Source organism: Littorina saxatilis, linkage group LG8 (genome assembly GCF_037325665.1).
Source record: "Littorina saxatilis isolate snail1 linkage group LG8, US_GU_Lsax_2.0, whole genome shotgun sequence".
Taxonomy (NCBI): Eukaryota; Metazoa; Mollusca; class Gastropoda; order Littorinimorpha; family Littorinidae; genus Littorina; species Littorina saxatilis.
Genome location: NC_090252.1, coordinates 26,552,918 through 26,575,035, shown reverse-complemented (window position 1 = coordinate 26,575,035; position 22,118 = coordinate 26,552,918). Strand labels below are relative to the sequence as shown.

The window sequence follows — 22,118 nt, the reverse complement described above, 5'->3', positions numbered from 1 at the left end:
TCGCTTTTTTCATTTCAATGCTTGTTATTCTCTCATGTGCCAGGAGATTTGTTCTACATAACTCTCGCTTACTCTTGTTGCACATGTCATACATTGAGACTGAGAGCGCTTCCATCCCTTTGTTTCTCATATCTTAAAATAGCGCCCTGCCTCATTTTATTATATTCTCTTCATACTGTGTTTCACATCTTTTAAAATATTTAGAGTTACATGTATCATACCTCTCTTGGCAAGAAATGAAAGGTATTTATACCATCAGCCAAAACTCTGAGGAGTACGAGACAACATACTGCTTTTGGCCCAATGTTACAGTGTAAGCTGTGAGGAAAAAGTTTTGCAAAATTCCAGTCTTTTTTTTTGCAAGGCATGTTTGATGGTGGTTTGTAGATATCACAGCTGGAGAAGAGACTTGACCAGCTGCGTTCAGACAAGCATCAGCTCTTTCTGCAGTTAAAGAAGGTTCTGAACCAAGAGGAAGAGACTCGACGCCGTGCACAACTCAAGGAACAAAGGTATTGCCTACTTGTGATTTACTCAGCCGTAGCCAAAAAGCTTAACATTGGGATTATCTGGGATGTGTTTGAAGCTTGAGATTTGATATTGTGCACACTTCTAGGGTTTGATGATTTCTCAACGTGACCCCAGTTTGGTTGACCCTTGTCAAAAATCTGTGAAAATCAGGTTTAAAAAAGGAGGAAGTCTTAAAAAAGGGGTAAATTTACAAAGGTTAACAACAAAAAGTTTCAGAAAACAAGGGAGTGATTTTTGACTCACATGCGAAGCAAAAGTGAGTCTATGTACTCACCCGAGTCGTCCGTCCGTCCGTCCCGGCGTCCGTCCGTCCGTCCGGAAAACTTTAACGTTGGATATTTCTTGGACACTATTCAGTCTATCAGTACCAAATTTGGCAAGATGGTGTATGATGACAAGGCCCCAAAAAACATACATAGCATCTTGACCTTGCTTCAAGGTCAAGGTCGCAGGGGCCATAAATGTTGTCTAAAAAACAGCTATTTTTCACATTTTTCACATTTTCTCTGAAGTTTTTGAGATTTAATACCTCACCTATATATGATATATAGGGCAAAGTAAGCCCCATCTTTTGATACCAGTTTGGTTCACCTTGCTTCAAGGTCAAGGTCACAGGAGCTCTTCAAAGTTGGATTGTATACATATTTTGAAGTGACCTTGACCCTGAACTATGGAAGATAACTGTTTCAAACTTAAAAATTATGTGGGGCACATGTTATGCTTTCATCATGAGACACATTTGGTCACATATGATCAAGGTCAAGGTCACTTTGACCCTTATGAAATGTGACCAAAATAAGGTAGTGAACCACTAAAAGTGACCATATACAAGATACAAGATACAAGAAATTTTATTGTCTTCATCAATACAAGGAAATTTGGGATGTGTGTGGCAAGACATAATACACTGATACATAGACATTTACAAAGCAACAACTGAAGTTCAATATCAGCACACCCTTACGCACACATACCCACTACTTCAGACACACAGGCTACATGTGCCCCTCGGACGTACGCAACCCACAATTCACCCAGCCATACAACTCCACATGCACTTACTCATTCATGCAGCACTCTAGCGCCCGGCCATGCACAACTCACACACTGGAACCCTCGTACGGCTACAAATGACACCCGCACAAACATTACAGCCTCAAATATCGTACTAGATCTACAACTAACAAGCATACATCCACTATCAAACACCGAATACATCATCACACATTACATCATAACATATTGCATTATAACACACACACAAACATTACAACATCAAACATCGTACTATAATCTACAACTAACAAACAATCATACACTATCAAACACCAAATATATCATCGTACATTAAATTACCTATCTCATGGTAGAAAGAGCCAATAAGCACCATTGTACTTCCTATGTCTTGAATTAACAGCTTTGTGTTGCATGACCTTGGATGACCTTGACCTTGGGTCAAGGTCACATGTATTTTGGTAGGAAAAATGTGTAAAGCAGTTCTTAGTGTATGATGTCATTGCTTGGGTTAGCTGAAGGTCAAGGTCATGTAAAGGTCAAGGTCAAGCATGTGAGTCGTATGGGCTTTGCCCTTCTTGTTTACGATGGTTGTTCATTCACTAGCACTTCAACTAACGCCAGTTCTACGAAGCAGATCTTAAGTCATCCTTTCCAGTTTCTATTTGAGCCATGAGCATTCATGAAAAAGCCAAATGCATGGAAGGTCGAGATTTTTGCACAGTTACACATCCTATTTAAACGTTAATACCGAGTGACCAGATAAGGCCATTTACACCCCCGGTATAGGTAATTTCTTGTTTAAACTAGGAACTGATCTTGGACAGAGTACTGTACCTGGTAAATTCCCACCCCTTACTTTCGGCAAAATTAGTGCATAAGGGGGGTGGGCGCTTGCAAGGTACTTTACGGTAGTGGTAAATGTTTGTGTATGACGGTGTTTGATGACTGTGTGGGCTTATGTTTTAGTGAGATGCTGAGTCTCCAGCAGCAGGCCTACTCTCAGCATGGACTGGGGCCGTCAGGACACCCTGTCATGCTGCAAGCTTCTCACATGTCCAGCAGACCCACACTTTACAAGCCTGTCCAGATGCCAGTACAGGTAGGCACCCTGTACCTCCCCCAACCCTCCCCAACCATCTTGATGCCTTGTCTTATTGTGAGCCCCACCTCCCCCTCTCTCTTTTTGCTGCACTTTCTCTTCTTTTTTTTCTCATTTTGTTTCTTTGGAGATCTTTTTAATTTTCTCATGTTGTGTTGCTTATGCTAGGCACAACACATTTTCTTAGTCCTTACCACTCTACACATTAGGTAAAGCTATTGACAGGGAGACTTGGCGTCTGAGTGTGTGTTATCTTGCATGTTTTTGGTGTTTCTGTTTCAGCAGGCACCAATGAAACGGGCCCGCTCACCATCCCCGCCTCCATCCTCCAGTTATCAGAGTAATTACCACAGTGATAGCAAGTACCCTTACAGTGCCAGCAAACCTGGACCTTCACCTCATCTGTATGCTCAGCATGCTCAGTCATCGGACTTTAGTGAGTTCTTTGCAATACATGAATTGACAAAGGACTGGCAGTGATTCATTTGCCTGCATATATGTCGATCTATCAATGAAGTTGAAGCTCTCTTGCAAACCTTTATTTTCAGGGTAGGAGAAACCAGTACTTTAATGAAGGATTTACCTTAGTTTCCTAAACAATTTCATCCTAAAATGACGTAAAGTAAACATGTTTATGACTGTCTTGTTATCATTTGTCTGATGAATCTCAATTAGTTTTTTGATCAGTTTGAAACATGTCAGAACATATTGTTATGTGTTTTGATGTTGAAGGGAATCAGTTGAATGTGTGTTTTGGAGGGGTGTGAATGCATGCACATTAACATTTGTGTATTTGAGGGAGAGGGATACCTGTGTGTGTCAGAAAGTATTGCATTATTTTGGTGATGCTTTGTTGAGAGCATGAGTGTTTGTGACAGAAATGAGCAACTACCCACAGTCACAAAGTGGCCAGTCTGTCTACGGATCCCAGTCAGCACACTCCTATGTGCAGCAACCACAGCAGCCTGCTGTTAGTGTCACCACCTTCCAGACAGGTCAGGCTGCCAGTGGCAAATACTCAGGCAGCCAGTCAGCCTTCAGCACATACCCCAGTCACTATGGCGGTCATCAGACAAGCAAGGCTGAGGGCTTTCCCTCTTCATATGGTCTGCAGAGAATGCCACAGCCTGGTAAGTCAAGAGCCTGTGCACAAACCAGCTTTTCCCCCTTGTCAGTAATGGTGAATAAGGGTGCCAAACCTGCTTGTCAGGAATTGCGAATGTGCCAGTCGAAGGTCTTGGAAAAACTTGCTTCATGAAAAACAACCATTTTCCCCCCTTGAGATGCCAATGCAGTGGTACCTCCCATTACGACCCCTCTCTTTTACGGGTCCCTCAAAATTACGACCGATTTTACTCTGACAAAAGTTTTCTCCTTCTATTCCTTAGTATTTCTCACTGCTATATTATGTCCCCCTCTCTGATACGACATACGACCGACCATAAATGGACTCATAACGACTTTTCCCAAAATTATCATGAGTTTGCTTTAATTAACTTACATCTCCAGTCGAGTCAGTACGCAAAACAGACGCAAAAACATGCTAAAAGTAAAATCCTTTCCGTGTACAACATCACTTTGGCACATTTTTTTTTTACAATAAGAAACTGCGAGCGAAAGCGAGCTGTTCACTATTTGAAAAAGCAATGAATATAAATCTGGTACGACGTGTATTTCACTCAAAATGTCCCGCAGTCGAGACGCCCAAATTGAAGACGCTACTTTTGGAACCTCGATCTCTTCTAAAGCCTCGTGCAATCTTTGACGTCAAAGCAAAGAAACGTCACTCTGGAAAGTGTAGCGTGACGTGTTAGTTCTGAAAATTCATCGAGGGGAATTAGCGAGCGTAATTTTTTTCTTCTATGATGACGTTTGTCTCGGTGACTTTGGCATCATAAGCAGTGGAAAAACAGGTCCCTGCCAGACTTGCTTGACACGACCTCATTTACATGATATACACATGTGCGGTTCGAACGATATTGTTATCTAATGAGCGATCTCTCTCACATATGTAGAATAAATTATTTTATGAAGCTGGAACAGCTTTTTTTTTGGGGGGGGGGGGGCATTTGTAGTGGAATCCTTCTTTTAAGACCTACAAAGCCCTAAGAAAATCAGGTCTTAAAAATGGGGGTAAACTTACAGAGGATATGAACAGAATTTCTGAGAAAACAGGGTCTTGAAAATGTCTGATCGGGGGTTGTGGGTCTTAAAAGGGAGGGAGTCTTCTATCAGCTAAGGTTGTTGGTTAAAACATAAGTTTATTTTAACAAAGGTTACAATCATGACATGTATACAAATGAGCAACTAGAAGCTTATAGTGGTGTTCCTGCATGACAGTACAACATAAGGCGGTAACGGCTGAACAATTTGTCTCAATAAACCAAATCTATTAATAACGTAATAAACGTTGCATAATGATTATAAAGAAAGACAGTAAAAGGAAGGAGAAGGGGAAAGAAGATGAATAAAAGAAGAGGGATGGGTAGGAGATGTGCAGAAGTTATGAATAAAAGAAGAGGGATGGGTAGGAGATGTGCAGAAGTTAAAGTTGTTGTCCGGCTTGTAGAGCATTTATTAAATTACATTCTTATCCCAACTCACATACAGCAATTTACTCCAGTTTAGTGCTAGGACGCTGAATAGCATCGCCTTGGTAACAAGGGGAGGTCACCCTAAAAAAGAGCTACCTTGACCCCTTAACATGACAAAGTCACGCGTGACTTCCTGACCTTGCCGCCATCTTTGAATCATTCACTCTCCAGCGATCTGTGTCTACAGACGTGTTTTGATTTTGCTCCGGCTTTCAGCCGGTTTGTCTGACTTCTGCCTTTGTCAGACCCTGCCTTGGTACTTGCACACGGTCCCTCTGCTCCTACTGTGTGTTTGGGTGAGCTTTTTTGTCGTTTGTTATCGTTTTGTGACTTAGGTTTGGTCGAATACTTAGCTTTGTTTACATTTTTTCCGTTCGCCATGTCGGATAAGGAAAGAATAAAAATGCTAAGTCGGTGGCCGAGCCTTCTCCCACAAAGAAGCCTTCTCGTAAGTCGTACAGTTCGGCATGTTAAGCTTTGATTAAAGTCACAGATCCTTGACTAAATCCTCGTTTGATGTGCGATAGACTTACCTTATTCTCCGGCTATGCCTAGTTTGCCTTCAGCTGCTTCACCGGTCTTGTCCGGTTCAGGCCCTGTTAGCGAGAAGCAGGATGTTTATGCTATTTTGCACTCCTTGAGTGCTTAGATATCCTCTCTTTCAGCCGAGTTTTCGTCTACCAAGGCTGAGATGTGTCTTTGCCCTCCGGTGTGGGAGGTGTGCGTTCCCTTGCCAGGGTGTGTGTCCGCCTTCCTCCACTTTTACGTCCGCCGACGTTCACGCCTCGTTTGAGGGCAGCCGTGGTGTTTCCCTGCTGCGTTCCCAGGCCTCTTGGACTGACGACGATCAAGGTATTTATACTTCGCCAGTAACCGGGTTCTCCGGCCAAAACGAAGTGCGTGTTTGGAGAGAGTAGCCACACCGGTTCGTGTGCGCGAAAGCTTAGGCCCTAGGTCTACGTCGTTCCGATTGAGTGAACGTCTAGATCGAGGGAAAAGCCCAGACACGCGTTCGGTCTCTGACCGAACAGGGGAAGTGCGTCCTCCGACACTCCCTAGAGGAGCGGTTGGTGCGGCAGCACAGCTTTCACAGCTTTCCCCGCTTCCGCCTTTCAGGCAGGAAGCAGTCCCTAGGGACGTACCGCTTGGGTATAAAATCCCTCGTGGGCGTCTCTTCCGGGCGACACTTCGTCGGACTATGGTAGTCACGGCGGAAGTGTCTTGCCTGACTTCACGGAAGTGAGGGACTATGAGTCGGATTTTGGCACTTCCGTCCAGGGTGACGAAGATGTCAACTTCCGCATACCGACTAAGCTTCCGCAAGCTCTGGCTTTAGCGGAGGAAGTGGCTTCACGGTATTTTGAGGAGGGGGTGACATTCCCCGCTTCCGCCCTCTGGGCAGGAAAGCAGTCCCTAGGGACACACTGCTTGGGTATCGCATCCCTCGTGTGTCGTCTCTTCTGGGTGACGCTTCGCCTGACTATTGTAGTCAGGGCGGAAGTTCGTTGCCTTGTTGCACGGATGTGCGGGATTATGAGTCGGATTTTGGTGCTTCTGTTCAGGTTGACGAAGATGCCAACTTCCGTGTACTGGTTGAACTTCCGCTAGCACTGGCTTTGGCGGCGGAAGTTACTTCACGGTAGTTCGAGGAGTGTGCGGCAACACTTGTAGGTTTGTTGCCCAACCTCCTTCCGCTTTGGGGGATTCCCGTTCTGCGAAGGACTGGAAACAGCAGTTCCGTTTTCGGAAATTCCCGTTTTCGGAAATTCCCGTTGGTAGCGTTTGAGCTGTCTATGCTACTGTCTACTGGGCAGTATGGCGGTGCGTTTCACGCTGTACCGTGGTTAACAGCACAAGGTCTGGCTCCTGATTCAGCGCAGCCTTACCGTGCTTCTTTGTTTTTAGCCTCAGCTTTGCCTGCTGGTTTGGCTAAGAGGTTTACACTGCTGCATATTTCAGTCAATTTGATTGGCTCGTTTGCCTTGCCTCGTTCCACTTTTCCGGAACTTGCAGTCCTTAGGCAAGATAATACAGCAGAGACAGAGTAGTCCCGTTTTCGGAGAATTCTCTTTTGTCTTTGGAGTAACTGGCTTACGTTTGCTTGAGTTATCGTCTCTCTCTGAGACTTTGCAGAGATCTCTGTCGAGATTGATCGCGTCGTCATTAGACCCATTCAGGTTTCGTGACGATGCGGTAGAGAAAGTTGTCACTATTCTGGTAGGGAAGACGGCTACAGTAGAACAGTATGTTATACTGAGTCCTCTTTCTTGTCTCTGGGGGAATAAGCACATGATCTTTTCAGGTTATCCTCTGTTTAGGAAACTTTGCAAGATTTTTTTATAGAGCTCTATCTTCTCTGCTCTTGTTAACTTCGAGTTTCGTCGTGACGCACGGGAGAAGGATGTCATGTCGCTTCTAGCTGCTTTGGCTAAAGTCTTTTGAACAGCGGAGCCTCCCAGCGCTTTTCTTGGCACATTGCTTGGCTCAGGTTGCAAACAAGAGGCGGATCTACTCCGCTCTTTGCTTTTTGTGGTCCATCTTCTGGGAGAAGCTGTGATCTGCGTCGGCTGGCCACATTTGGCCTTTATTTAGGCAAGATGCGGAGCTAAGCAAACACACATTGGGTTAAACCCTCTGCCTTAGGCAGCTTCGCGGTATGTACGCCCATCTTTGGTGCGGCATACCTCTTATTTTTCACCTTCTAGGGTGAAGTTGCTAAGGCCTCAATTTTTGTTTTTTGCCTCTGTGGTGAAAAACAAGGCAAGCTGTTAAAACTTTCTCAGCTTTTACGGCTTACAGAATTGCGCTTTCTCATCAGGGTCATAAGCTTTGGTTTCTGACAAGTCGCCAGAACATGTCCAAATTATGGGCTCACATTCTGACTAAATTTTTAGGCTCACTGAGCCATTGCTCGTAACCTCTCAGTCGGAACTTTTCCGGCTAAGCCTACCTCTTGAGGCAGTGGCTTCTGTCAGCGACTTTCGCTGCGCAGCACAAAGGACTCGCAGGAATTCCTTAGTTTCAGCTTTTCTTTCTAAGAGGTTACGGAAAGAACTAATCACCATCATGTGGCTAAGCCTAGGTTTGGCACAGACGTTTTTAGCATTGGGGTTGTTTTTCTTCCACACGCAAAGACATACACCGTCGTTTGGCGGGTACGCCCTTCACAGAGAAGGGTGGACAGGTTGCAAAGTCTGTTTCGTACTCTGTCCTTGATAAAGAGAGCGGCTGTTCGTGTTCTGACCTCTCTTTTTGGCCAAATGGAATCGATGGCCACTCTTGTGCCCTTAGGCAGAGTCCACAAGCGGCCATTTCAGGCTGCCCTGAGTTCGCTGTGGAAGCCTTCTCTTCAGGGCTGGGAGACAGTAGTCTCTCTTGAAAGCTGGTGTCGGCACACAACGAGGCAGTGGCTGCTCCCTGGGATTTCACAGGGAGTGCCAATTTCGTTTGCCCCCCCCCCGGACGAGTTTCTGTTCACAGACGCGTCTATGGAGGGCTGGGGTGCCTATCTTTCTGTTCACACTGCGTCAGGTCTGTGGAACGAGACGCAGAGTGGGGGGCACATTAATGCCCTAGAGTTAGAGGCTGTTTTCCTGGGACTCCAATCGTTTCTGTCTATGGTCAGGAACGAATAAATTGGGGTTCGCACAGACAACACGACCATGGCGGCCTATTTCAACAAACAGGGAGGCACTTTGTCTCTCGCTCTTCTGTCAGGTCAGGTCAGATTCTTGCCTGGGGCAGCCAGCACCTTATTCTGTTGTCAGCGAAGTACGTCCCAGGCATACTCAACGTTCTTGCGGACTACTTCAGTCGCCCGTAGTGTACGATGCACACGGAGTAGTCTCTGACTCATCAGGTCCTACAACGTCTGGGTGGCATTTCGGCAAGCCTACAGTCGATCTGTTTGTGACAAGATTCTCCTGCAGGCTTCAGGTCTTTATCTCCCCCTTTCCAGACCCAGAGGGGAGGGAAACAGACGCCCTCGAAGTAAACTGGTCGCGTCTGAGCCTATGCTTTCCCCCCTTTTCATCTCTTGGGAAAGGTTCTCAGGAAGGTGGAGCGGGGACAGCCTTGCTTGGTGTTGGTGGCCCCTTGGTGGCCCAGCCAACATTGGTTCCCCGTCCTCCTTCGCCTCGCAGACGGCCCTCCATTCTTTCTAGGTCGCTGCGCCGTTCTGGCTCCTCAGACGCTACTTTAGGCTTTGTCCAAAAGGCCCACAGGGAATCGACCAGCACTGTTTATGCGTCACACTGGTCAGCTTGGACAAAGTGGTGCTCGGAGAATGGAGTTACTGCTACTTCACCTCGCTCTATGCATGTAGCAAATCATCTCTCGTGTTTGGCTGCTCAGGGCTTGGCTCCTTCTTTTTTTGAGAGTCAGGCGCTCAGCCATTTCTTCTACTCTGAAGCAATTAGGGCATAGCATTAACCTGGGCGGTGTAATTGCTAGTGTTCTTAAGGGGGCAGCGATTGGTTTTATGAAGGCTAAGTCCCCTCTTCCCGCGTGGGACTTATTTTTTTGGTACTCAAGTTTCTAGCCTCTTCGGATTTCGAACCTTTAGCTTCAGCGAGCTTAGCTAACTTGACTCGTAAAGCCTTGTTCCTCGTTTTGTTAGCCTCTGCCCGTGGAGGCGGTGAGGTGCACGCTCTTTCAGGCCTGGCTAAGGATATTTCTTTTGAGAGCTATGGCTCTTTTGTTTTAAGATTTCGGCCGGAGTTCCTTGCCAAAACCAAAAACAAGGTCTGTCCTCCTCTGTTATTCGCATTCCTCCTTTAAGTAGGATTCTTGCCTCTGGTGACCCTGATATGGTCAATTGTCCTGTTTGTACTCTTACCAGCTACTTATCCCGTACCACGCCCATTAGGTCTAGGGACCAAAAACTGCTCTTCATCTCAGTTGACACTGAAAGGAGCAAGGACTTGTCGCGGGTCACTTTGGTAAGATGGGTCTCTACGCTTATTAAACAAGCGTATGCGTGGTGGCACAGACAAGTTGGGATTGGGCATTCTGTCCTTCCTATGAAGTTGTCAAGAACTCATGAAGCCAGAGCCTGGGCTACTTCTCTGGCAGTCCTCCGCTCAGGCGTGCTGGCAGAGGTCTTAGACGCTGCCTACTGGAAATCGCAGGGCGTTTTCATCAACTTTTACCTGCGAGATGTGGCCAGCACTCGTCATGGTGGCAGTAGCTCCCTACCAGCCTTTGTCGCTGCTGGACAAGTGGAATTTTGTTTTCCCACCTCCTTCATTAGCATTCTGCTGTATGTGAGTTGGGATAAGAATGTAATTTAATTGAAAATTTTCATCTAAATTTTAATTTGATTATATACTTACCCAACTCACATAGTTGATACCCGCCCGCCTGCCCCGCTTTTGGGGTTTTTATGGGGGTTTTTTCCTAAAAAAGAGGGAAATTTTTCAATGTTCGCTTTCGATTGAATGATTCAAAGATGGCGGCAAGGTCAGGAAGTCACGCGTGACTTTGTCATGTTAAGGGGTCAAGGTAGCTCTTTTTTAGGGTGACCTCCCCTTGTTACCAAGGCGATGCTATTCAGCGTCCTAGCACTAAACTGGAGTAAATTGCTGTATGTGAGTTGGGTAAGTATATAATCAAATTAAAATTTAGATGAAAATTTTCAATTCTGGTTTGCCCAAAGCGGCCTGAACGTTCAATGAACGAGTGTACGGTGGAAAAAATTTTCCTGTTCAAATCTAAAGAGTACTGTCTGTCTCCGTTTAAAAGGTGGGGGAGGTGAATTGTGTGATTAGGGAGGGAATGTATAGTTTCTTGACGTGCTTCGCGATAATTTGGACAATCGAGTATGAAGTGTTTTACGGATTCGGACGAGAATCCGCAGTCACAAGATGCATCTGTAGCAACGTGACATCTCACTAGATCGTTATTAAGATCACTTATATATAACCTGAGCTTACAGTGAGTTATTTGTGACATGCAATCTCCAGAATAAAAATAACACGGCGGACTTAAATCGTTTTTTGACAAAAAGTGCTTAAATTCACTTTGGGAGTCACTAAGTTTTATATAGTCTGGTAAAGAATTCCAGAGTTGTGTAGTAGATGGGAGAAATGAGTTTCTGTATAATTCAGTTTTAAACGATGGAACTTTCCTGTCAAGAGATCTGCGCCGGTGATATGGGTTATTAGTTGATATCAATGGTGGTAATATCGCAAATAAGTAGTTTGGCACCTTGCGGTGAACGATCTTGTGAAATAATATCAATTTATGACGTTTATGCCTCTCTAGTAATGAAATAAAGCCGGACTCATCGTACAATTTTTGATGGCTTGTACCGCGGACTGCTCCAACAATGGTTCGAATTGCATCTAAGTGAATACTTTCGAGCTCGGTGGCTAACTCCTTTCGGCAGTTATCCCAGAGAACATCAGCATAATCAAAATGTGGCAATATGAAGGATTTGTACATTATTTCTAAAGCTTTTCTGCCAAGTCTATATTTATAAGATCGTAAGCAAGCTACTAGTGTACGGCATTTTGCTATAACAGATTTAATATGTAACTCCCACTTACCGTTATTCTGAATAATAATACCAAGATGTTTATGACTTTCAGTTTTTTGTAAAATTGTGCCACCGAAGGTTGCTAAGGTTGTTCAGGGGGGGGGGGGGGGGGGGGGGGGGGGGTAACGAAGGCAAGTCGTGTAAGCATTTGCTTTTCTTGTTTACAGCATGTTAGTGGGGATTTGATCTATCCTGACATTCTAAGATTATCTCACATCCTTGAATACCTACTTCCATAATAATTACACCGAGTCTCCTGAGAGCTTTTGAGTTTTCCTCTTCAGATGTGACTGCTGATCCTTCTATTGAACTATTCTGAAAAAGACATCAGTGATGACAACAAAATAGGCAATCACGAAAGTGGGATTTTATTTTGAGTTTGGCGTGGAATATATTCAGATTTTTGCCTCAGACACTATTGTCTTTGTTATGTTTTCACTATATATCTGTGACAATAGTTGAGGCAAGCTCCTGACTTGTCAGATGACACCATACGAAAGGCGCAAAATATACAACAACAAGGAGGTGGTAAATTTGGCAGTGCAGTGCATGGTGATGTTGTCAGTGTTTTGTTTGCAGGATTTCATGCTGCCCAGCACAGTGCATCACTCCAACACCAGCTGGAGCAAGCCCAGAAATCAGGCTTCCAAGAGGATAAATACAAACAGGTACGCAAGAGTCAGTGTCAAGTCATTGTCATTCAAAATGTAAGACTTCCACTGTGATTCTGCTTACTATTACAGCATCCCAAGTGGACCGTGTAATCAAATCTCAATCACTGGATTACTGTGAAGATAGGCATGAATGAGTAAGGTACTTTGTGTCTTTGATTTTTGTGTGTGTGTGTGTGTAAATGTTTTTCTCAAAATAAGTGGCATGTCATTAAGTTCAGAATTTTTTTTCGAAATGAAAGCCAAAAAGATAGTTTGCACTAAACAAAACTGCAGTGTGAATATGGATGTTTTTAAAAGGGACAGTGATTTTGCTGTGCATTCAAATTGAGAGACTAAAAAATCTTCAACGATGATTATTCAATCAATCAATCAATCAATGAGTCTTATATCGCGCATATTCCGTGGGTACAGTTCTAGGCGCTCTGCAGTGATGCCATGTGAGATGAAATTTTATACGGCCAGTAGATTGCAGCCATTTCGGCGCATATTTACCTTTCACGGCCTTATTCCAAGTCACACGGGTATGGTAGACAATTATTAACTGTGCCTAAGCAATTTTGCCAGGAGAGACCCTTTTGTCAATCGTGGGATCTTTAACGTGCACACCCAATGTAGTATACACGGGGGGTGGTTCGGACACCGAAGAGAGTCTGCACACAAAGTTGACTCTGTGAAATAAATTTCCGCCGAACCTGGGATCGAACTCACGCTGACAGCGGCCAACTGAATACAAATCCAGCGCGCTACCAACTGAGCTATATCTCCAAGCTATATATTCAAGATGATATACCTGTTTTTACAATTAGTCAATTTTTGACTACCGTATTTTCCGGGTTACAAGGCGCTACAGCTAATCCAGTCACCCATTGGGCGCAGGGGGCCGATTGGGCGCACCAAAATTAAAAAAGTATACCGGTAACAAACGGTCGAAGAATGAAAATAAGCCGCACATCAAAGGAAGAATACAGAGTGGAAATATGTGTGCTCTGTGTGTGCGGCGAGATCAAAGGCAGGTCCATTGTGATAGCTGGGTTGCCTTGTTTAGACACTGACCTTCTTCCCAGGGGTCAATGACCCAGTTTTTGCTATGAGAGGTGGTTCCCCTGTCATAGATCTGAGAGAGGAAACACTTCCTGCACCGGGGTCAGTGACCGAGTTTAACCTATGGGGCGGTCTCTTTGATGTCTTGAGAGGAAACTTGGCCAGGGTAGTACCTAGTAGCTGAAACATGCATTATCACAAGTTGTTTAACTGGTACTCAGGGTCTCTTTGATTTTTTTTGTATTTCATACACGGATAAGGCGCTTCGTTATACAAGACGCAGGGGTCAAACTCGAGGAAAAAAGTCGCGCCTTATGACCCGGAAAGTACGGTAAATGTTTTAACATACACGAGGAATAGAGACAAGGGTGATGGTATGTGTATGTGTGTGTGTGTGTGTGTGTGTGTAAAGCGATTCCGAGGAAAAATACTTGACCGATCTTCATTAGAACTTCACATGAGAGTTCCTGGGTATAATATCCGGAAACAGTTTTGTCATTTTTGGGATAGATGTCTTTGATGACGTCATATCCGGCTTTTTGCAAAAGTTGAGGCAGCACTGTCACACCCTCATTTTTCAACCAAATTGATTGACATTTTGGTCAAGCAATATTCTACATAGTCTGGACTTTGGTATTGCATTTCAGCTCGCAAGCTTAAAAATGAGTTCATTAGTTTGCTCATTAAAGTTGTCATTAAAATTTAATTTTCAGAAACAGATGAAAAAATTATTGCATTGTATTCCTCATCTTCTCCTGAATTAAAAAATATATAGATGTCCTATTTAATCTAGAAATGTGTTTAGAATGAAAGAAAATAGGTTCAGTAAGTACTACGGTCGCATGCTTCGCGGAGACGAGCATGGCCCGTCTACGTCTTGGTTAGCCGAGACTTTCTAAATGTAGTCTCGGGGATGACTGGTTTGCGGTGTTGATTTTGACTAAAAGTTTTTATATCGCTTCACGCAACTTGTTTCTTCTTTTTCTGACTCCCCTTAGTAAAAAGGGAGTCCTTGAAAATATCACTGTCTTAGCTGGTAGATTAAAAAAGAAACAAGTTAATAAAAAAGAAGTAACTTTGATATTGCCTTACATGTTTTTCTAGCTACAGTTAGTTACTTTTAGCTTCACCCCTTTCTAGGCTTTTGTGATCTTCAGCAGCCAGTTGCACTGTTCAGATACGTATGGAAGTCATTACATGTCAAGCAGAAATGTGTTAGTGTAGTGTATTGTTAGTTTACATGCACAAAGTTGCATTGCTCTGGACTGATAGAAAAAGGCTACAGTGGAATCCACTTGTACTGTCACAGTGTCTTAGATAATATTGTGGCAGTTTTAGATTAATACCGGGGACTGCCCTGAAGATTTTTGGGTGATCTTTATTCTTTTTGAAGTATGTACTTTTGACCTTACGTCACATTGTTTTTGTTTTTGATTTTTGTTTTTTTGGTCTGCTTACTTCACTAGAAAGATAATTTATTCCGTTTTATCCCTTTTCCCCCCAATGCAGTTTTCTACCGGTTCACTCAATGGAAGCCCAAACTATTGATAACAATTGAACTCTAATTTTGTTTCTTAGGTAACAGCTGTTACTATCCAGTCTTAACTAAAATCTCGTACACATGCTCACCACGAACTCATTGATGCAATCTGTCTGTCCAAGCTGTCGCCCTGTTCCTAATTCTCAACATTACCTAAACTTAGATTTTTTGAATGGCTTTCCTCCCATAATTGTGAGCATTATTACAACTGTTATTGCAGTCTGTTCAGCATTATTATCTCCACAAAATTATGAAAGTTATAACTATTAGTTTGTCAACATTTTGTTTTTTAAATTCTTAAAAATGTCAAATTAATGTTATTTTTTTTCAATGTTAAAGAAATTATAAAATTATTAGTTATAAGAAAAATCTTTCAACATTTGAAGACAGCTTTAATCCCAAGCAGCAAAGAAATTGCAAAACTGTATTTGTTCTTTGGAAAAAGCCTTTGTATTTTAAAAAATCTAAATAATGCTTAGAACACAATCATAACCATATAAAACAGTTAATTAAAAGATCTAAGAAACAAAGGGATGTAGGCGTTTTACATGTAAGCAATAGTAAGTGAGAGTTTTGATCTAACAGGAGGATTGTCACAAGCTCCTATGTTATACAGAAGCAGTCTCTGGACATCTGAGAGAGTACAACACATTGAAACAAACAATCAACTTTCAACCTCAAAAAATTAATGATGATCGATGCAACCTCATCTGTTCATCATTCTCATGTGAGGATGGAGAATAAGGAACATCTATGAGCTTGCGGCAATCATTCCTTTTGAGGATGAAAGTCATTTGTTTCAATGTTTCTTATTCTCTCAGATATGTTAAGCGACTGGTTTCACAGATAGCTGCTAAACAGGGAGAAAAAACACTTTGGTTTGGGTCGCGGCGCACATGCACACTTCACCATAACTGAGCTAAAACACCCAAGAAGGATCAAAATCATCATCTGAATCTATCCTCATCACTGAGGTCACTTCTTGCGCGGAAATCAGAATCCAATACAGTACTAGTATCTACGGCTTGTAAGAGTGTGAGTCTACTGGGCTTGGGGGATGCATTTAATCACATATTCTTACTCCAATTCTTATGAATGCATTGACTTTAGTCCCACATGCTAGATGTCGAAAAAACCACTCAAATTACCTGCCCTTAGTAGGGTGGTAACCAAGCTAAAAGCGACGCCATAGCCGTTGCTATGGCCTGACCTTGCTCGGTTACCCATAACACCCTGCGCACCACGTGAGCGCCAGCATCCGTAATAATCATTCTCGACTTTCGACAACACACGGTGGACGTGTCGGAATTTTGTCACTCACTTTTGGCCTTCGCATGCCTGCTCGTCCGTGAGACTAGCCGGTTTCTTGGGGGTCTACCTGTCCGTCTACCTTTTGGTGAGATCTTTCCTTTTTATGTTTGGATATAAATGTTGATAGCTTTGTTTTGAACACGCACGCAGAAGTTTTTTGTTCTGGGTGACTGTTTTTCGCCGGTCTTAAAATGGCCGACAACAAAGCTAAACTGAGTGCGAGACTGGAAGGTGAAGAAAACTAAAGCTAAGGCTAAACCTAAGAACGTTGATTTGCCTTTTATGCGGGTAGAAGATCCGTCAAACAGCACTTCTGTTGATGTTCCTATCCCTCCGAGGACGGGTTCCGTTCTTTCACAGCTCGCGTCCCCCGATGGGGGTGAGGAGCCGGGGCCTTCAGCCTTAGGCTCATTAAAGTCCGAATTGTTTGAATTTATTTCTCAGCAGTTTGCGTCTCGCTCTGGGGTCCCTCCTCTGCCTCCGGCGGTAGGGGATCCTTCCTCCCTGGCTCGGCTGGGGTCGCCGTCGTCGGTGACTTCGACGGATGGGGGGGGTGGCCGGGCGGCCATTCCTTCTTCGCACTTGCTTGGTGCACCTGACCGGTTCGGGCCAACCCTCTCTGCCTCTGGTAGTGCGGCGGTTGCGCTCGAACACTCTCTCCGTAAGGAGAGGGGGTCTGCTTCCTCTCTGTCTCTTCCCGCTCAGCTTGCTTTTAGCACTGCTGCGGTGGGAAGTCAGCTCTCTCCCCTGGTGGGAGAGGGAGAGGGGGGGCATGGTAAGTCACAGCCTGACCTTGGTCCATCCCTGTCCCATTGGGGGCAGGGGGCTGTTTCAGCTTCTCACTCTTTCCCACCCACTGGGCGGGATTGGGTGGGGGTTGGTGTAGCGGCTCACCCTTTCCCGCCCGGCGGGCAGGATCGGGTGTCCGCTGTTGGACTGGCGTCTCAGTCAGTACCGCTATTGTCCACTGCTAGCAGCCGCCCCTCGCCCCAGCTGGGGTGGTGGGGCAACAGGACTACAGCAGGTTGACGGGTGGGGGCGGCCTTTCACGGTCACGCCTCTCACTCAGTCTTACCCCTCTCAGGGGTCGCTTGCCGCAGCGACGAGCCAACTCCCACCGCATGCAGCGTGCGGGGTAGCTCAGACTGGCCAAACCGGTTTTGACAGTTGGGGCCAAGCACCCGGTCAGCGGTCTACCGACAATGGGCCTGGCGCGGCTTTGTTGGGCGGCCCCCTCCCCCCTCCTTCTTGGCGGGTCTCTGTGCCTACTGTCTACCCTTTTACCCCTGTGGGGCAGGGGGGTGATGGTGGGTGGCAAGCGGGATCGGGTCACGCTTTTGTTGCTCCTGTCTCCCCTCCTTTGTGTAGTGATACTTTGGAGGGTGGGGACTCTGATTCTTCTGAGGAAGACGAGGAGTGTGTAGCCTTGCCTTTTGGGTTTAGACAAGCCATGAAAAGAGCGGCTTCTGTGGCAGCTCGTTACTTTCCGGAGGGGGTGGTGGATTCAGGCCAGGGTGTCTCTTTTCCACCTTCCGCCGCGAACGATTTTTGGCCTTCGCAGGAGGGTTCACAATCTTTTCGTTTTGTGGAATCGGCTGCCGTGGCTTATCACATGTCGCAACTTTTGGCTCGGCCGGCCCCTCAGGGCAGCGGTCTTTTGCCAACTCCCTTCCCTTTGTTGCATGCTCATGATACAGCGCCTTCTTCGGCCAGCCCATGGCTGGCGTCAAACGCACAGGCCACTGTTTTTTCGCAGTCAGTGCAGAAAAAGCTGGACTGGAGTGTGAAGTCAAGGAACTTTGTTCAGACTTTTGCGTTGCCGAGGGCGACTTTGCCAATTCCGCCGGAGTTGCTTGCCTTGTTGCCAAAACAACCTTCTGGAGGAGATGGGTCGGCTTGATCTCGAGTTGGCTTCTATGGCAGAGGCTTTGCTCCGAGCTCTTACTCGTGCTGTTGCGGGCTCTTTGGAGCCTTTTAGGCTCAGGGAAGACGCCTCGGCCAGTGACATCTCCACACTGCTGGCGGCTTTGGGGATGGTGAATTCTGAGAGGATGAGCATTTCAGCGAAGCTGTATGCTCATGTTGTCTTTTCACGGCGGGATTTGCTGCTCTCTCAAGCAGGCTTTTCTCATCAGTCCACTGGACTCGCTGCGTTCCTCGCCTTTCGTTGAGGGCTCTCTTCTTGGTAGAGTGGCCCTGGATGCAAGGCAGCAGGAGGTTCAGGAGGCTAAAGACAGGCATCTCGTGGGGTTTTCGTTTAAAATCCCAAAGAAATCTCAGTCTTCTCAGCCTTTCAGGAACAAGAAGCAGCACAGCGCCTCTCGTCCTAAGGAACAGGGTGATAAGGCCGCACCAGCTAAGGGTGCGCCTTATGCTAGGAAACCCTCGTTCGGGAGGGGAAGGGGGGGCGCGAAGGCCCTCCCCCCAATGAGGCTCTCCCGATCACATCACCCCTGTTTCCCCCACCCTCGTGGTGGCAGGGGGCCCCACCAGGGCTATATCCATGTGGCAGGCGTTAGTGCACAGCCAATGGATTTTGCGGGTGGTGCGATCGGGATTCCGGCTGTTGTGGGAGGGGGAAAAGGCTCCCTTGACCAGGGTTCCTCCTCCCTTTCGTTTTCCGGCCAGTCAAGAGGCCAGGGTGGCCATAGAGACAGAGATCAGGTCTCTTTTGGCCAAGAAGGCTATAGAGGAGATTGTGGATCTCTCCTCGCCGGGGTTTTACGGACGCCTGTTTGTGGTGCCCAAGGTGTCAGGCCGCTGGAGGCCGGTCCTCGATCTTTCGTTTTTGAACAAGTTTCTTTGGAAGATCAAGTTTCGTATGGAAACACCAGCTTCGGTCAGGGAGGCCCTACGCCGGGGAGATTGGGTGACCTCGGTGGATTTAACGGACGCCTACTTTCATATCCTTATGCATCAAGTGGACAGAAAGTGGCTCCGTTTCCGCTGGGGTCATCGGATCTTTCAATTCAGGGCTCTGCCCTTCGGGCTTTCCCTGGCACCGTGGGTTTTCACGATGGTGATCAGGCAGTTGGCCGCGCTGATCAGGCAAAGAGGTATTCGTCTACAGACGTACCTCGACGACTGGTTGATCCTGAATCAGAGTCAATCAGCGTGCCTCTTGCACACTCAGGTGGTGTTGAACCGGGCTCTGAGCCTGGGGTTCTCCGTGAATCAAGCGAAGTCAGAATTGACTCCTTCCCAGAGGTTTGTTTACCTCGGTATGGCGTTCGACACTGTCACTTGGACGGTTCGTCCTACGCAGGAGAGAATTCAGAAGCTTCATGCTCTCATTTCGGCTGTGGCTGGCAGCCAGCAGGCTTCGGTGAGGGTCCTTACCTCGATTCTGGGCCAAATGGAATCTATGGCAACTCTGGTTCCCTTAGGGAGGGTGTACAAGAGGCCTTTCCAGGCCGCGCTCAGTGCCCTTTGGGAGCCGGCTTCGCAGGACTGGGACAAAATCGTCCCCATTCAGGGGTGGTTCAGTCACGCGACTGCTCGGTGGCTGGACTTGGACTGGATTTCTCAGGGGGTTCCCATTGCTCTGCCCCCTCCGGACGTAGACCTTTTTACGGATGCGTCTATGGCCGGTTGGGGGGCTCACATCGGGGGCCAGGCGGCCTCGGGGCTTTGGACACAGTCCCAGCGCCTTTGGCATATCAATCGGCTGGAGTTGGAGGCAGTTGCCCTCAGTTTGAGTGCGTTTCTCCCTCTGGTGGGCGGCAGACATGTCCGGTTGCACACGGACAATACCACTGTCGCTGCCTACGTCAACAAGCAGGGAGGAGCTCGGTCGTTTTCCCTGTCAGACAGGGCGTGCGAGGTGCTGGTCTGGTGCCACTCGCATCGGATCATGATCTCAGCAGAGTTTCTTCCGGGCAAGCTCAACGCACTGGCGGATGCGCTCAGCAGGTCCTCTCCGGTGTTGCACACCGAATGGACTATCACGCACGGGGCTCTCCAGCGCCTGTGGGCGCAGGTGGAGAAACCGATAATCGATCTATTTGCGACAAGGTTCTCCAGGAGACTTCCCGTTTTCGTGTCCCCCTTTCCGGACACGGAGGCTTGGGCAAGCAATGCGTTGGAGATCTCGTGGGTGGGCCTGCAAGCCTACGCATTTCCTCCCTTTCCTCTGCTCAGCAGAGTGGTGAGGAAAGCCGAGCTGGAACGTCCGGATCTGCTGCTGGTAGCCCCCTGGTGGCCTTCCCAGCACTGGTTTCCAGATCTGCTGTTGTTGGCAAAAGGGGTTCCGATTCCTCTAAATCTAGTGCGGGGAGAGCTCGTTCAACCAAGAACAGGCATCCCGCACAGAGACCCGCAGGCCCTGTGCCTACACGTCTGGAGATTGTGAGGTCGGAATTGCGAAAATCTGGCGCTTCAGACTTGACGCTGGATTTGGTCTTTAAGGCGCATAGGTCCTCGACTGCGTCTGTTTATGCTTGCCATTGGGCTGCCTGGGCCAAGTGGTGTAGGGAGTCGGGGGTCAATGCTGTGGCCCCACGCTCTCTACAGGTTGCAAATCATCTCTCTTTTTTATCTGCGCAGGGCAGCTCGGCCTCTGCTTTGAGAGTCCGGCGTTCAGCGATATCTGCTACTTTGAGACAGATAGGCAGATTGATTAACGTTAACGGAGTGATTGCTAGTGTGATCAAAGGGGCCGCTCTCCAGGAGGCGAAGAGACGGACCTCTGTCCCGGCTTGGGACTTATTTTTGGTTTTAGAGTACTTGCGGTCTTCGGCGTTTGAGCCTTTGCAGGCTGCTAGCCTGACTAATTTAACGCGCAAGACGGTTTTTCTGCTTCTTCTGGCTACTGCTCGTCGGGGCAGTGAGATTCATGCCTTGTCGGGTTTGCCAGAAGATATCGCGTTTGAGCGCGATGGATCGATGTCACTGCATTTTCGGCCTGGTTTTCTCGCGAAAAATCAAAAACCAGGCCAATCCCCGCCGGTGATCCAAGTCCCCCCGCTTGGGACTATTCTTGCTTCGCACGATCCCGATTTATCCAACTGTCCGGTTAGAGCCTTGAAGTCTTACCTTGCTCGCACTCAGTTGGTTAGAGCTGAAAGTCAAAAACTTTTGTTCATTTCATTGAACACAAAATATGACAGGGACATCTCGAAATTGACCCTTACAAGATGGGTGGCGACCCTCATTAGACAAGCGTATGAGTGGTGGCTCTCTCAAGAGAGGGGGGGGGGGGCGTTCAGTCCTTCCTCTGACATCAGCTCGAGTACATGAGGCCAGAGCTTGGGCGTTCTCTGTTGCCGTGTTGCGGTCAGGTCGCTTAAGCGACGTTTTACAAACAGCTTACTGGAAGTCAGACGATGTTTTCATCAGCTTCTACCTTCGTGACATCTCCTGCACGCGGCTGGATGGTTCCAGTTCATTGCCGGCTTTGGTCGCTGCAGGGCAGGTTCTTGCAAGGACATAAGTAAGTTCCCTCCGCCTTTAGGAGGAATCTGCATTCGTAAGAATATGTGATTAAATGGAAAATTTTTAATTAAATTTTCATTTAATAAATATACTTACCCAATTCTTATAGTTAATACCCTCCCATCCATCCCCGCTGGATTATGTCCTTGGGGTGTTTTTTGGATTAATAGTCTCGAATGATTATTACGGATGCTGGCGCTCACGTGGTGCGCAGGGTGTTATGGGTAACCGAGCAAGGTCAGGCCATAGCAACGGCTATGGCGTCGCTTTTAGCTTGGTTACCACCCTACTAAGGGCAGGTAATTTGAGTGGTTTTTTCGACATCTAGCATGTGGGACTA

At 46.6% G+C, this 22,118-nt stretch overlaps 1 protein-coding gene across 6 annotated transcripts in view; it reads left to right on the top strand.

Annotated features, from left to right (window-relative positions):
* The window catches only part of LOC138973165 (G protein pathway suppressor 2-like), a 61,358-nt gene that overhangs the window by 13,202 nt on the left and 26,038 nt on the right, over window positions 1-22,118 (top strand). For 5 of the 6 annotated variants that reach the window (XM_070345852.1, XM_070345846.1, XM_070345847.1 and 2 more), the window contains exons 4-8: window positions 388-512; window positions 2,515-2,647; window positions 2,930-3,083; window positions 3,526-3,777; window positions 12,359-12,447. In XM_070345852.1, the coding sequence (XP_070201953.1) occupies window positions 388-512; window positions 2,515-2,647; window positions 2,930-3,083; window positions 3,526-3,777; window positions 12,359-12,447 (753 nt within the window). The remainder of the gene's footprint in view (window positions 1-387; window positions 513-2,514; window positions 2,648-2,929; window positions 3,084-3,525; window positions 3,778-12,358; window positions 12,448-22,118) is intronic. The other variant, XM_070345851.1, reaches the window with a different exon arrangement.